General features: G+C 29.0%; 1 protein-coding gene across 7 annotated transcripts in view; it reads left to right on the top strand.

The window, feature by feature from the left end:
* The window catches only part of beta-Spec (spectrin beta chain), a 216,123-nt gene that overhangs the window by 106,421 nt on the left and 93,422 nt on the right, over positions 1–16,280 (top strand). For all 7 annotated transcript variants that reach the window (XM_075377179.1, XM_075377178.1, XM_075377173.1 and 4 more), the window contains 7 exons: positions 1,633–1,806; positions 3,276–3,564; positions 3,829–4,129; positions 5,994–6,146; positions 9,634–9,757; positions 11,832–11,995; positions 12,836–12,999. In XM_075377179.1, coding sequence (XP_075233294.1) covers positions 1,633–1,806; positions 3,276–3,564; positions 3,829–4,129; positions 5,994–6,146; positions 9,634–9,757; positions 11,832–11,995; positions 12,836–12,999 — 1,369 coding nt within the window. The remainder of the gene's footprint in view (positions 1–1,632; positions 1,807–3,275; positions 3,565–3,828; positions 4,130–5,993; positions 6,147–9,633; positions 9,758–11,831; positions 11,996–12,835; positions 13,000–16,280) is intronic.

Genomic DNA, 16,280 nt, shown 5'->3' with positions numbered 1-16,280 from the left:
TATTCATTTTTTTTGAAGTTCCTGAAAAAAGGAAACAAGATCATTAAGTTTTTGTATAATCCAAATTCTGTAAATTTTCTTAATATTGAGGTTGAGAGTCATCACTGGGAACTAGAAACCATAGCATACTTTCTTAAGATTCATTCATGAGTAACTTAACAATATACAAGTTGATTTATGAGTAAAATTTTATTGGCTTATACTTATTTGTTTATCGGTTAATGGCTAACTTTGATTTATTGAAGTAAAAGCATATTCCTGTCATTTAAAGAAAAAGTATGACTGCAGTTGTGACTTAGGCTGTATTGCTAAATAAAAAGTAATTTGTAATGAGCCTGTCCAATTCCTTTTATTCAATAATTTTTGGCTTTAAAGGAGAAATTGTTTTCTGTGACTTCAAGAGTAAATTAAATTTCCTCCAAATATAACCAGTAAATCTTTATCTATGAAAAGTTGTGTTACTATTTTTTTTTATGAGGGTTTCGCTATTAGATACTGTGTTAAGTAATGTAAATAAATATTTTGGGTTATAAGTGAGAAAAATGTATTTTACATTGTAAATGTTTTACTTTTTATTTATAAAATTATTTTCATTTTATTGTAAAATATCATAATTTTTAACAAAAATGAGTTGATAAAAGCAGAACTTATCATGTAGTCACTCTTGATGAATTCACACTACATGATTGAATTGAGAATAAGAAAAATATAAGAACTTCAAAGTGTGGTTACAATTACAGTATTTTTCTTAATTAAGTAAAGCCTATTTATTATTAATGCACTTGCAATACTGTGAAAAATACTGTTAAGTGTTTGAAAGCATAGGATAACGTGAGTTTTTAATGTTCTAACATATTGTTATAAACAGTTTTCTAGTCTACTATGATAATCTATATTAATTCTGTTATTAATCTGTAATTAATTTAATAACAAAGAAATCGAGCAGTCTGAGTCGCAGTTGTGAAAAAGTAGTTTAGACCACTATTAGCTAATTTTCTACTTTTGATTGGGATTGTCTAAAGTGATACCATATCATATTATCAAATATATGTCTAAAGATATTTTTACCTTGTGAGCATACTTACCATACAATAATTAGTCAAAAGTTATTTTTACTTTTTAAGCATACTTTTTTTTAAATATATTGTGTATTAGGTATTAATTATTATTTTTAACATTTTTTCTTTTATTAATTGTTTTTCTTTTTTTATTAAATAATTTCTGTGTATCTGCTGTTGATGGTATTTAATAATTAAAATGGTCATAAATTATAGTTAGTTTTTTGAAAACAATTATAAATTGTTTTCTAACTTTGAATGCATTAATCTCATTTGAGACAGTCTGTATTGTATTATAACAGTTTATTTACATTATAGCTCTTTTATTTAGTGTAGATCAAATTAATCACAGATTATGTTCTTTGTCCTTGTCATATCAAAAAGATGGAATGATCTTGATTAGAGTATATTTTGATGCTTAAATCTATTAGGATATTTTCCAATAGGTTTTCATTAAATTGTGGATACATACTGAAGTGTGCATTTTATTATCGAATTAAAATATATTTTATTAATTAATATATTTCCGTTTTTTATGTTTGTTGTGTAGTTCATTATTTTTTTTTTTATTTAGCCTCGACCTACAAAAGGAAAAATGAGAATTCACTGTCTGGAAAATGTAGATAAAGCTTTGCAGTTTCTGCGAGAACAGAGAGTACATTTGGAAAACATGGGTTCACATGATATCGTTGATGGTAATCCTAGACTCAGCCTCGGTCTAATATGGACCATAATCTTGCGCTTCCAGGTAATTATTTCCTTGTAGTTTAATGTGTGTTAATTTTAATTTTAATTCTATTTGGTACTTATTTATTATACTGACAGCATATTGAAATTTGTTATGGTAATATATTTCTCTTTAAATTAGTAGTATATGAGTATATAGGAAGCTTTATAGTGTCCATTCTTTGGTTGAATGTAAAGTTATCTGTTAGTGCTTTTTTTAGACAAGGAAAAAGATTAACCAAAAGACCAACAAACAAAATTACTAGAAAGGTTAAATGAAGTGGTTCAAATGGTTCTATATATATTGGAAGTTAATTTCCGAATAGCCCTTGTTTAAAACTAATTGTGGATAAAGGGCTATTTGGAAATTAACGTCCAATCCTCAGTATTGCAAAGGAGTGGGGGTAGCTGTACCTTTGCACAATTGAATAGTCTGGTTAAGTGCAGTTTTAGTAGTAGTGTTGTTGGAAATATCGCTCGTTAGTTTGTTCTTGTAAAACTTTTGATCAAAATATCTACTGTCATAGAAAATCCTGCTGAGAATGAAATTCATGCCCTCAGCAGTTTCCTTAATGCAAAAACTTGTCAGCTGTTAAAATTCATCGTGAACTCAGAGCAGTATGTGGAGAGAATATCATGGGTGAGAGTGCAGCAAGACAATTGCGCTGTAAGTTTCAGGAAGGTCAAACAAACATTCACAATAATGAAAGAAGTGGTCGACTCTCATAGATGAACTTGTTGCAAGTGTCGAAGTGAAAATTCAAGTAAATCATAGATACACGATAACAGAATTATGCTAATTTTTTCCTTGCATATCATCAACAGTGCTGTATGAAATCATAACCGATAGGTTATGTTTCCATAAATTTTGTGCTCGCTAGGTGCCTTAGCTTCTTTCTGACTAACTTTTATGCAGTACCAGAAAGCAGCATTATTCGTCTAACAGCTGCTAAGATTCCTAGCAGTTTCATTGAAAAGATTCTTTTATCCTTTATAACCATTTATTCATCTGGTATTTTTTAATTGAAATTATGTACATGCCATGATGTGATAAACAAGTGCTGTTAAAATGCATGTGTTAGTCAGAACAAAATCTATTTCAATTGTCAAAGGATGATTTAAAAAAAAATTGTTACCATATTATTGTTTATTTTATTTTTATGATAATTTCAGATAGTTCAGTTGTAGTAAATTAGAACATAAAACTGCTAATGCAAATATTTTTCACAAAAATCAAATGATTATGACAATCTAACAAAATAATAAGTGTTTCTAAAGAAAAATTTCACATGAAGTATTTAATTTTATAGTAAACAAATTTTTAAAATATCTATTTGGAGTACTAAAAGTCGTATTTTGTATTTTTATTTTATTGTTTAATTTAATACGCATTATAGAATCAGACGTAACATAAAAACTTCATATATTTACTTTTATTTAAGAAATTTATAATATTTACCAGTAATCTTACAAACTTTTATTTGTTTTTAGATCCAAGATATTACAATTGAAGAGACAGATAACCAAGAAACTAAGAGCGCTAAGGATGCTTTGCTTCTGTGGTGTCAAATGAAAACGGCAGGCTATCATAATGTCAATGTTAGAAATTTTACCACTTCGTGGCGTGATGGTCTTGCATTCAATGCTATTATTCATAAACATAGGCCAGATCTCGTACACTTTGAAAAATTATCAAAATCAAACGCAATTTATAACTTAAATAATGCATTCACAGTAGCTGAAGATAAATTAGGTCTTACCAAGCTCCTTGATCCTGAAGGTAATTGTTTTTTATTCATTTTAATAAAATATTGATACGATAGAAATATAAATTAAAAGTATTAAATTAAATTAATAGTTTATTAAAACTACTTTTGTTACTTTTTTTTATATACTTTATTACTTTGTTTCTCTTTATTAATGAATTTTATTGTTTAGAAGAAAACATTATTCGTGAATTTTTTTTTTTTAAATTTATGTATACAAAGTTTGTATCTTTACTATTTGTTCTGTAAATTTTAAAGGATATGCTCTATGTTTTCAGATGTATTTGTGGAACAACCTGATGAAAAATCTATCATAACATATGTTGTAACATATTACCATTACTTTAGTAAAATGAAGCAAGAAACGGTGCAAGGTAAAAGAATTGGTAAAGTTGTCGGAATTGCCTTGGATAATGATAGAATGATACAAGAATATGAACGATTAACCAGTGATTTATTGAAATGGATTGAAGCGACGATCACCTCACTTGGAGATAGACATTTTGCTAATTCTTTAACAGGTGTACAGCATCAGTTAGCACAGTTCAGTAATTATCGCACAGTTGAAAAACCACCGAAGTAAGTTAATCTTAACAATGTTGTAATGATAGGTATTGAAACATTGGTATCGATTATGTCAGTTGGTGTTTAACTGTTATTATTATTACTACTTACCTGTTATTAAGCCTGTCTTTGACAGAGTAAGCTTTCTTTAATAAATTGAAAATTAAAAAAGAATGTTTTTGTAATTTTAAAAGGTTCTGTGTTTCAATCCTAGTCAGACTTGACAGTTTTTGCATGCTGTAAAATTAATTTTTCATTAATAATTATAATCGAATGATTAGCCTGTAGACACTAAAATAAATAAATTTTAGAAAGAACCCTTCCTTCAGTACAAAAGATTTGAAAAAAGTGCCTGTTTACTTACATTTGGAAAGTTGCTATGCACTGGAATTATGGAAGTGTAACGATGAAATACTTTGTATTTTTTATTTCATTATTTTATAGAAAGAGATATTTCAATAACTGGAATAGTTTATAAAAGGCATGAACTAACTACTCAAATTCTTCCATTTCAAGAGTACTTAGATAAACTTACTGTAAATCTGATTAATTTAAAAAGGCATCATTTTGTCGCAAGGAAACAAGCTAATTTCCTCAACATTAAAACGGAAAACTTGGAGGGTGAATGTATTGTGTAATGTGACTTCTCTCAAAATTTTCTTTTTGTGATACAGGATGAAATACAGTCATATTATCAGTGGTCAAAAACTTATGCCACAGTACATCCATTTCTCATATATTTTAAAAAAGAGGAAAATTACAAAGCCAAAGAAGTACTTGAAGCATAATACTACATTGTTTTTCTGCTTCCAAAAGCAAGTTATAAATAAAGTAAAAACAGTGTTACCACAAGTTGAACAATTTTTTTATTTTTCTGATGGCTCCTCAGCCCAGTATAAAAACAAAAAAAATCTTAAATTTGTGCTACCATCAAGAATATTTTGAAATCGTAACTGGATGGCATATTTTTGCCTCATACCATGGAAAAGGACCGTATGATTGTACTGGTGCATAGAACAAAGGACAGTCAACAATCAAATTGGTAAATTTGATTGTTCACCTTCTGAAATATACAGTTATTGCAAAGATAATATTAAAAATATAACATTATTTTCTGCTCCAGTAAAGATATTCAAGAGACTGAAGAATACCTCAGTTCTTGTTATCAGGTAATCACAACAGTCCCAGAAACAAGAACCTTTCACAGTTACGTTCCAACAACTCAGAAATGTATTCTGAAAGTACAAGCAACCTCTGAATCAGAAACATTTACTTTAGTATCGGTACATAAGGACATCATTAGTGTTTCTGATTGCTTTTTAGGTCTACCAAAGCCAAAATGTAAAAACTATGTCTGCTACGTATAGGTGGGTAGTTATCATATACCAAATTTCATCAAAATCAAAAATAGTGATCATTATCTGAAATAACTGCATACTAAAGTATTAAGTACGTTATCTGAAACATTTAATTTTAACTTCACAATAGTGAAATTATTAATAGTGATCAGTAATCATTTGGTGAATTAAAATGGAATACCCCAAATTGCCTTAAAAGATAAAGTTCATTAGTATTTTTTAATATAGATTTTTGTTTCCTATCTTAAAGTTAAACAGAAAGTTAGTTAATAGAAAATCATAGGAATGATGAATTTTGTTCTTTGTTTTTAATTTCCTTATGTATATATCTTATAAGATTTGGTTATGGATGGAACCATTTTCACTTTTTTTCATATGCAGAAAGAGTGAAGTTTTGAAAATAACTTATTACGGGTATAAAATCAATTTTGGTTTAATAGAATATAATTTTGGTTGTATTTTTTTTCTGAATGATTTGACGTGCAAAATTATGTATGTTGATTGACCTTTTTATTTTACAGGTTTGTTGAAAAGGGTAACCTTGAAGTCTTACTTTTTACACTACAATCGAAGATGAGAGCCAATAACCAAAAGCCTTACACTCCTAAAGAGGGAAAAATGATATCTGATATTAACAAAGCTTGGGAAAGATTAGAGAAAGCCGAACATGAAAGGTATGTCATCATTCATATGTCCAGTAAATAGGCAATTGCTTACTTATACTTTACTCATAATTATATCTTGATCTATTATTTACATAAAGTGTTTGTCAAAATTAAAACTTTTATGTCTTTACTGGTGGAAGCAAAATCAGGTAATCCACTAGGTCCATATATTATTATTGTTTGTGTTGAATTTTAATGATTTAAATATAATCTTATAAATAAATATTTTAAATTAATTTTCATCTTCTTATATGATCTTAAAATAAAAATGACAATACTAATAAAATCTAAAATAAAAATTGTTGACTGCTAGTAACAGTATGCCCTTCAAAATAAAAAGCTATTACATTTCATTCTATTCCCACCGAATAAATTACCATATATTTTTCTTTGAATTTAGAAGTAAAAAATCAGAATCATATATGAAGGCCGCATCAATTCTATACTGATTATGGATCTTGAATACGGTGAACTTGTTTCCATACCTTTCCGTTTTCTAGTCTTACAAAATAATAAGTCTATTACTATGATGCATTCCAAGTAAATTAAAGTAACTGCCCCTTTAGTCATGTCTTTATTACAATAATCTAATCTCTTTATATAGTGTAATATTGTTTAATAAAATTACTGCCGGTTGGTTTTCTCTCATCCACCAATAAATATATTAAAAAAAAAACAACTTCGAGAAAGTGTCCATTTTTACATACATACTACCTTCTATAATTAATTATCTTTTAAAAACTTAAGTAATTAGATGAATCTCATGATGGTAAAATAAGTAAAAGATATATACAGTTCTATTTTAATTACTCCTGCTTGATTTTAAAGCTGGTAAAGATTAATTTCACAAATTAAACTAATTATACAGATGCTTAAGTATAGTTGTTAAACATGATACTTAAATATAAATAAACTAAATTTATGGATATAAACAGTAAGCAAATTATTTGCAGTTATAAAAAATCCAAGTTAACCAACCCACCCAACTACCCTTCTGTTTGAGTTGTTTCAGAATAGTTACTTTTGCTTGAGCTGTTATTTCAGAGACACATCATACTGGGTTCAAATCTGAATAAAGGTGTAGTTTAATTGCCCATGGCTCTATAGTTTGTTAAGTTAGGATTTAATACCTACAGCTGTATAGCTGATGTATCGATTATGAGTGCCACCTTAGTAAATGAATTAATTAACTACCAAAAATCATAGGAAATTTTTTTATTTATAATGGCAAATTAATTAATTATGTTGTTAAATAGTTATTGTTATTTGAATTGTATGTTAAAACTGATGTAGATATTTTTTTTAAAAAGAGAAGGTAACTGTTGGTGTAGACTATTTTTTTGGATGAAACTAATGTGATTTCTTTCTTTTTACACAAGTAATAATTGGTTAATAACAGAAGTTACCTTTTTCTTCAGCTACAGAAGGTGCAGCTGAATCAGATATTTATTTAATATGAACTAATTATAGAGTCTGTATTTCTTGGCATAATTTGTAATTTAACATAAATATAATTTTTTCTTCTTTGCTGTATTAAATTTTATAATCATTACCCATTAATAGATGTCAATATGAAGTAAAAATATATCCATATAACAATGAAAATAGCCTCTATTTTTAATGAGGATGAAAGAAGTGGGATGATTAAAATCGGGATAGATATTAATTTTTATTCACTTTCAGGAAGCTGGGAATCTGCAGCATTACCCAAAGGTATCAGGAGTCTGGGGAATTTTTTGTTAGTTATAAATACGTACTTTCAAAAATAATGTTTATCAAAAAATGTCAATACCTTTTTTAAAGTGAAAAAAATATCTCCCCTTCTTCGTTTCCAGTTCATTTATGATAGATATTTAAAAGATAATTTCACTGAGTATGTATTTATTTAACAGTAATTATACATCTAACAGGTGAATTATATTAGAAAGCATCACAACCAAACTATGAATATAACCTTTTTAATCAATTTTTGAAAAGACGGTTTTAGTAATTATATATTTAATTAATAATAATATTTAAAAAGGAAAAATCGAAAATTATTATCATCTTTTGATAAAAAAATTTGTCTGAATCGTAGCATATTTCATGTTTTTAATTAGTCATAAATATAGAACTTATTATAAATATAGAACTAAATTTGCTAAATGGTACTGAATAAGTAATGTTTTTTAATTATTTGTTGAAAAATTATTTTGATATAATATAAAAGAATAATTGCTAATAAGTTGAAACTAGTGTATGCTGTAGCTACAAGGTTGCTGTCACTTTAATTGGTTTGTTTACATAACGTGAAATTAATTAAAATTATTGAAATTAACTTAATTAACTTATTTATTAAAAATTTCCTACAAAAGATAATATATTACAATTTTTTTCCACGAATATCTTGCAAAATAAGAATTTTAGGAAAACTGAAGAGTTTTAATGAAAGCTTAAAGGTGATTCTTATTTTCTGATTTTTCTTAGTGAATTGGGTAGAAGTGAGACACATTTTGATATTTCCTTTTATATTTAAATTTTTTTGTACTTAAAAAATTATTTAATTTTAATTTTATAAAGAAGCAGTTGTTGGTTGAGGAAAAATAAATGATACCAGTTTGAAGCTCAGAATTCATTATGAAATGTTAGTTCTAATATTTTTATAACTGAATTATTATTTTTTTTTAAATAAAAGGCTTCTTTTGTTATTATTAATTTGAGTTTATGTTATGTTGGCGTTAATTAGACTGCTTTACCTCTTCCATAAAGAATTGTTTGCTTTCAGTTTGCTCTTTGATTTTGTGGGTTCTAGTATTGATAACCATTTTTTTTTAAAAATGACACCTTTGATAATTTTTAACTATAAGTTGGCGTTCTTTGTCTTACAGAAATGAAGTGAAAACCAAATTAAAATTATCTTATAACTGTATAAAACTTTAAGGAATTTTTACGTAAGAGACTGATGTTGAGTGAATTATAAAAATATAACATTAAAATAGTGTTTTGAAACGTGACCTGATGTAAAATTTGGTGTTTCAAAACTATTATTTTCAAACATTTTGTTGTAAAGTGGCTAAATGTAAACCAGATCAAAGAAACTTTAAAAAGTTACATTTACATTTTCTAATCAAACCATTGCTTTGGAGATATTTATAAAAAATGAATTCTCTCCGAAAATGTCAATTTTTATGTCAAAATGTCTAATTCCACTACTTTCTGTTTATTTTGTTTTATTTTACTACTTTTACTGGAATACCAGCATCGTTTAACTTCAGTAATATTCCCCGAGTGATAGTTGATGAGATATTCTAGTTGCAGAATTATAGGTTTTTAGTAATGATGTTTTACTGTGTTATTGAAGACTTAGTGGAATTTTTGTGTCGTATTGTGAATTTTCTCATGCAAAATGAGTTTTTCCTCGATCATTTGTTTTATTTTGGAGAAACGTTTATGGATTATTTTAACAAATATTTTGGTAATTCTTTCTGTAATTTTTATATTTATGTATTTTTTTCAGAGAATTGGCTCTGAGAGAAGAGCTTATTCGTCAAGAGAAGTTGGAACAGTTAGCTGCCCGATTCAATCGCAAGGCTGGGATGAGGGAGACATGGCTTAGCGAAAACCAAAGACTTGTTTCACAGGTTAATAATTATTTAATGAACATTTGTAATTTTTAGTTTAGTAATTGTAGACTAATTTTTTTTATTTTTAATTAAATATTAGATTTTTACTATTAAATGATTATCTTTTGGTGAAGTATGTGGATTTGGTACCAAGTGGATACTACTTGATCACTTTCACCTAAAAAATGCTATAGACCCACAGAAATAGTTTAACATTGTATATGTATAGCTATTGTCTTTTTGATGTTACAGTAATAACAAGAACAACTACAACTATAATAATAATAATAACAATTATAGTTACTTCTCACTGTGTTCAGTTAAAGTACGATATATCTCATTTTAAACAATGTAGCGATCCATTTAAATAAATAAATTTTTTACTTAGATCTTTTTATTTCTAATAATGTTAAATATGTAATTAAAATTTATGTGAAATAGATCAATGTAAATATCTGTCTTCAGCAAGTAAGCCAATATGTCAAGTAAAGGAAAGCGATGTTAAGGTGCGACTGATTTGTTGAAAAACTGAATTGCTCGCTATATAATTTACATTATTACAGTAATAATATTTTTCGTGTAGTATTTTGTTTAAACGTTTATGGTATTGTAATTTATAAATTAGTTGGCATTTATCTTTTTTCTTATTTTTACTCTGCTTGTTTTGTTTTTTACTAAAGTAATTTTTTTTTACTAAGTTGTTATTTTTTGTTTTAAATTAGCATTTGATATGTTTTGGTAGTTTTCTGTTTACAATACAGTTATTTACTGTGTTTACTATTAAACCATTTTTTCTGTTTTTTTTTTTTTAAATGAATGAAATAAAACAACACATGATTGAAAAAAGATGAACAGTATTTGCCATTATAACAGGAGGTGCTAGTAACACACAAATCGGTATCTCATGAAAGCAAGGAATTTAACTAGTATTTCAATTCGAAAAAATCAGGATGTTATTAATGCAAAATGATCATTGTATGATTAGGATTTGAAGGAAACTTCATTATTACCATGATATAAAGAAAAATATCTTTGAAAACATTCCTGTAAGTGGGCCTATAATTCAGCACAAGTGATGAAGAAGCTCCAGTCATGTTTCAAGGATTTTCTAAACTGTTGTTTAAAAAACAAGTAACAGGTTATTTTATAAAAAATTAAAAAGTGTTAAAACACTTTTTTGCTTACTGGGTAAAACACTGACTTGCTCACTGGGGTCCTGTGAAAAAGTACATAATCTTTATTTATCTTTTTAATTCAACATCATAGTACACAACATCTAATGTAGCTACTGCAGACCACTCAGTTACTATTTGCAGAATCCTCTGTAAATTGTTACTAGATGATGCTAGTCTCTTGGTTGTTTTAGTAGTTTCTCAAATTTTCTGGTACTTTATGTTCATTATAAATAAATATCTGATGTTAGTTTTGCACGATTTTAATGTTGAATTAGTTTTTGGCGATTGTATTACCAAATATTGTAATCAAATCAGGTGAAGTTTTTGAAGAGTATGAAGAAGTGTAAAAATCAAAAATATGATAACAGCTACTTAGACTTTGGTTTTATATCGACAGAAGAGAGGTAACAATGGTTGTGTAGGAAAGTTTGGTTTTACATTGACAAAAGAGAGGCTGCAATGGTTGTGTAGGAAAGTTTTTGCACCATAGTGCATGCTACTTTCAAAAGTGCCTTTGTCTAATAACACCATTGTCACAGAACACAACTTGTTGCAGAGGACTTTGATGATGAATCAATTTAAAAATGAAAGCAGAAGAAATTTGGCTTGCAACTGGATGAGACCACAGATAATAATAGTGATGCTCACTTGATTTGCTGTGTATGATTTTTGATAGACAATAACATTATATAATTCTCTTTAAAATATTATTGGTTCTGACATTAAAATAATAATGGTAAACTGATAGTCTGTTAGTTTAATGGCTGCTGTCTGTCATTGACAGAAAATATATTAATATTAAAATAGTAAAGTATTGATAGTTTGTTTTGATGCTAGGTTTTATTTCTATTCTGTTTTTTTGTAATATATATTGTTTATAATTTATTTTTTTTAAATTAACAAATTTTTTATTGTAGGATAACTTTGGATTTGATTTGGCTGCTGTTGAAGCTGCTGCAAAGAAACATGAAGCTATCGAAACAGATATATTCGCATATGAGGAAAGAGTACAGGCTGTTGTTACTGTCAGCCAAGAACTGGAGGCAGAAAATTATCATGATATTGACAGAATAAATGCCAGGTATTTATATTGGTTAAAAAATATTTACTTTTAAAATTACTTATGGAGCGAGTTATACACCTTACATATTTCAGCCTAAAAGGCTATTGTCCTGATTGTTTAATTCAATTCCATGCAGAACCTGGCTTACCAAATAAGAATTTATATCCAGGGAACAGTATTCATTAATGAATGTGTTAAGAAGCATCTGACATCCAAGAAGTAAATGTCTGGTGGTCCCATTATACGGATAATGTGTCTGCCGCACATTATATAGATCATGACAGGAGTGCTAGATGTGCTAATTTGTGAATAGTAAAACTGAATTTGTAAGAATCAAGGAAAACTATAAAAACTAGATAAAAATAGTAGCCCAAAATACAAAATTAGTAAATAAAAATAAAGAGAAGTGGTTATGCTGCACACATTGATAGCATCCATTATTCTAAAATTAATACCTTCCAACTGTATAATTAATAATTAAAATTATTTTAAAACTTACCTACAATAGTATTGTTCTTTTAAAAGAATTCATTCTGTGTTCTGTTAAAAAATTTTTCAAAATTGAGGGATGAAGTTTTCATTGCCTAACAATATTTTTTTATGATTTTGATTACACATGTCATTTGTTCTTGTTATTTTCAGTTTTGAGTATTTTTTAAATGATTTATCCTTTTCTGTAATAAAATTCCTAAAAAAAATTTCCTGTGCTTTTTATTATAGTTTTATACAAAAATCGTTATTATTTCTTTTATTTAACTGAATTAAATCTTTATGTATAAAGCAGTTCATACATTCTAGCGTCTGTTTATTTTAATTAATTATTACTTGGTTTTATTACATTCACCTTTGTCATTTTAGGAAGGACAATGTACTGCGTTTATGGAATTATCTGTTAGAATTACTAAGAGCACGTAGAATGCGATTGGAGTTATCGTTGCAACTGCAACAAAACTTCCAAGAAATGCAGTATATACTCGATTCAATGGATGACTTGAAGATGAGATTGTTGTCAGATGATTACGGTAAGTGCTTCTGTTTTCTTTCCTGTTGTACTTACAAGTTTTATTGTAATATTTCCATGTCAATTCAGATATTAACTTTCTGTTTTATCTCTAATTTTATCAGTTTTTCTATTGTGTGGAAGAATCTCTGTGCAATCTGGGATCACTGAAATGATCTACTCTTAGACTCATTCACGAAGCAGAACTCCTTTCAACTTCTGCAGTGCCAATTAACTTGGCAGATTGTTTCCATTCAGTGTCTCTCACCTCATTATACACTGATGAATTTCAGAGACACAAGTTATAGATGGAAGTATTATCGTTAAACGTTGGTGATTCGGTCAGCGAGTTAAATGCTTCATTTGCATTCAATGAGTTGTCACACGCACTTAAAAATTCACGTGACACCTCTCATGGACCTGACAGTATTCATGTCAGTATGCTCTCACAGTTTTCTAATTCGGTGATACAACACCTATTTTTATTGGTTTACTCTCTGCACAAATCTTTTTCCACCAGTCTGGTCAGAAGCCATTGTCATACCAGTACTTCAATTTGGTAAAGACAAAGAATATCCCTCAAGCTCCTACCGTATCCTTTTGACAAATATTTTGTGCAAAGTGATGAAGAGAATGATGAACTGCATGGTTACATGGTATCTAGAGAGACATGGTCTTTTATTTACAGAACAGTGTGGTTTCTGCCAAGGAAGAGCCTCCATTGACCATTTAGTATCACCGAAAGCAGCTATTCAAAACACTTTTCTACTTCACCAGGGCCTTATCTTCTATGATAAGGAAGGCGTACGACATGGCTGGTGACGCAGTATTCTAAACATCCTTAAAGAATGGAGAGTCAAGGGCAATATGCTTGCTTTTATTAGGGATTTCTTAAATGACCAAACTTTCCATGTTCGTGTGAGAGATTCTTTATCGAATAGTGTTACCTTGGAGAATGGAATGCCTCATGGAAGTGTATTAAGTGCCACCTTGTTTGCTATCGTTATCAACAGTATTACTAAATGTGTGCAACCACATGTTTCATATTCTTTATTTTGTTGATCATTTTTCTATATATATTATGTCCCGTTCAACAGCTCCAGGAGAAGGACTACTACAGAACACTATAAATTGCCTTGAAGCTTGGTCCAAGGTTATCGGCTTCACCTTTTCATCTGAGAAAACAAAATGTATAGTTTTTTCTCACTTGCGGCACCCTTTCATTTTGCAAATTTTCCTCAGTGGAGCACTATTTTTTATCTCTCTTGATAAGTTTTTAGGTTTTATTTTTTGGTAACTATCTTACGTGGGTGAAATACATTAAACAATTAAAAACGAAATGTTCCAAACTTCTAGATAATATTGTAAGTTCTTAGCAACACCAGTTTGGGAGTCGGATCGATCATGCATGTTTATTATTCCTTAGTTTTTTCATGTTTAATTATGGTTATGTCGCCTACTCTTCAGTGTGCTGAAGATGCTAGATGTCATACATCATGATTTTCTTAGTCTTGCTACAGGTGCTTTTAGATCAAGCCTTACCACTAACATATTTGTGTAGTGTGTTGAACCATCACTTTTGGATAGATGGTACCAACTTCTACCATCTTACTTTTTCCATTGTAAAGGGCAACCGAATTACCCGGCATTTAATGTAGCCCTTGCGAATCCTAATTTACAAAGGTATGAAGACCATCCACATTATACTGCACCTATGGGTGTTCATACCCAGTGTTTACTACACCTTATAAATGTTGACTCATCTTCAATTTTTCCAATTATCCTTGTCCATATCCTTTGTTGAGAATTAACCTTATAAATTTTATGTTTGACCTTATGATATACAATAAAGAATCAACACCAATTATCGTCTTTCAGCAAACTTTTACCATATTCTCTCCAAGACAAACCCAGGCAACACAGGTGGATCGAAATAGGGTACGCATTTGTTGTTAATGGCAGAACCTATATGTTTGGTCTACCTAACATTACAAGTGTATTTACTGTTGAACTGTACACTATAAATAAGGCTTTGAATATCATTAACTCAAAATACTGCCATATCCTTATCTGCAGTAACTCTTGCAGTGCTCTCCAAGCATTAGAAGATCTGTGTTGTAAACATTCTTACTGAGATCTATAATACAATCACTGAGTTGAACCACCACAACACACAATTGAATTTCTGTTGACTCTCTAGCCATGTGGGAATTCTGGATAACGAATGTGCTGATTCTGCTGCTAAAGACGCATGTAACCAACTGTCCTTAACTGCTTGTATAACTACATGACTTTATTAATTGTGTAAAATACACTATTCGTGCAAATTGGCAAGGTGATTAGATTGCTATATTTGATAAGAAACTTTTACATATCAAAGATATTGTGTTACCATGGGATTTCTCATACAGAAATGTTTGCCGGGAGGAAGTGGTCTTCTGCCGATTGCAGTTAGGACATATGAGAGCTATTCATGATTTTTTGATGTCAGGAGAGAATGCTTCATTGTGTGTACAATGCAACAGCCACTTAACTGTGCACTACATCCTAGCCATGTGGGAATTCTGGATAACGAATGTGCTGATTCTGCTGCTAAAGACGCATGTAACCAACTGTCCTTAACTGCTTGTATAACTACATGACTTTATTAATTGTGTAAAATACACTATTCGTGCAAATTGGCAAGGTGATTAGATTGCTATATTTGATAAGAAACTTTTACATATCAAAGATATTGTGTTACCATGGGATTTCTCATACAGAAATGTTTGCCGGGAGGAAGTGGTCTTCTGCCGATTGCAGTTAGGACATATGAGAGCTATTCATGATTTTTTGATGTCAGGAGAGAATGCTTCATTGTGTGTACAATGCAACAGCCACTTAACTGTGCACTACATCCTTGTGGTTGCTTATGTTATGTGGCCTTACATCTTAAATATAAATTGCCCAAAAGCATTTGAAGAATTTTGGGCAACAGTAGGAAACTTTTAGACTGGGTGTTGTTATTTCTTAGGGCCGTCCATTTATACTCAAATATTTAATTTAGTGTAGTGTGTATCAGCCCTTCATGCTAATTGCTGTATAGCAATTGGAACTTTTGTTATTCTAATTAAGATGTAAAATTTGATATCTATTTGTATATTACAACAAATATGTTGTGTCCGGGCAATGATAATGCCAAAGCTTTTTTCGCCCAGAAAAAAAAAATCAGTTTTAATTGTAACAATACATTTATTGCATGTAAATATGAATAGGAATAAGTATAATTTACATTAAAAAGGTGAATTTCCTTTTATTACTATT

The sequence above is a fragment of the Lycorma delicatula genome, chromosome 10 (assembly GCF_047948215.1).
Source record: "Lycorma delicatula isolate Av1 chromosome 10, ASM4794821v1, whole genome shotgun sequence".
Classification (NCBI taxonomy): Eukaryota; Metazoa; Arthropoda; class Insecta; order Hemiptera; family Fulgoridae; genus Lycorma; species Lycorma delicatula.
The sequence above is the reverse complement of the archived record's forward strand: the minus strand, read 5'-3'. Positions and strand labels throughout refer to the sequence as shown.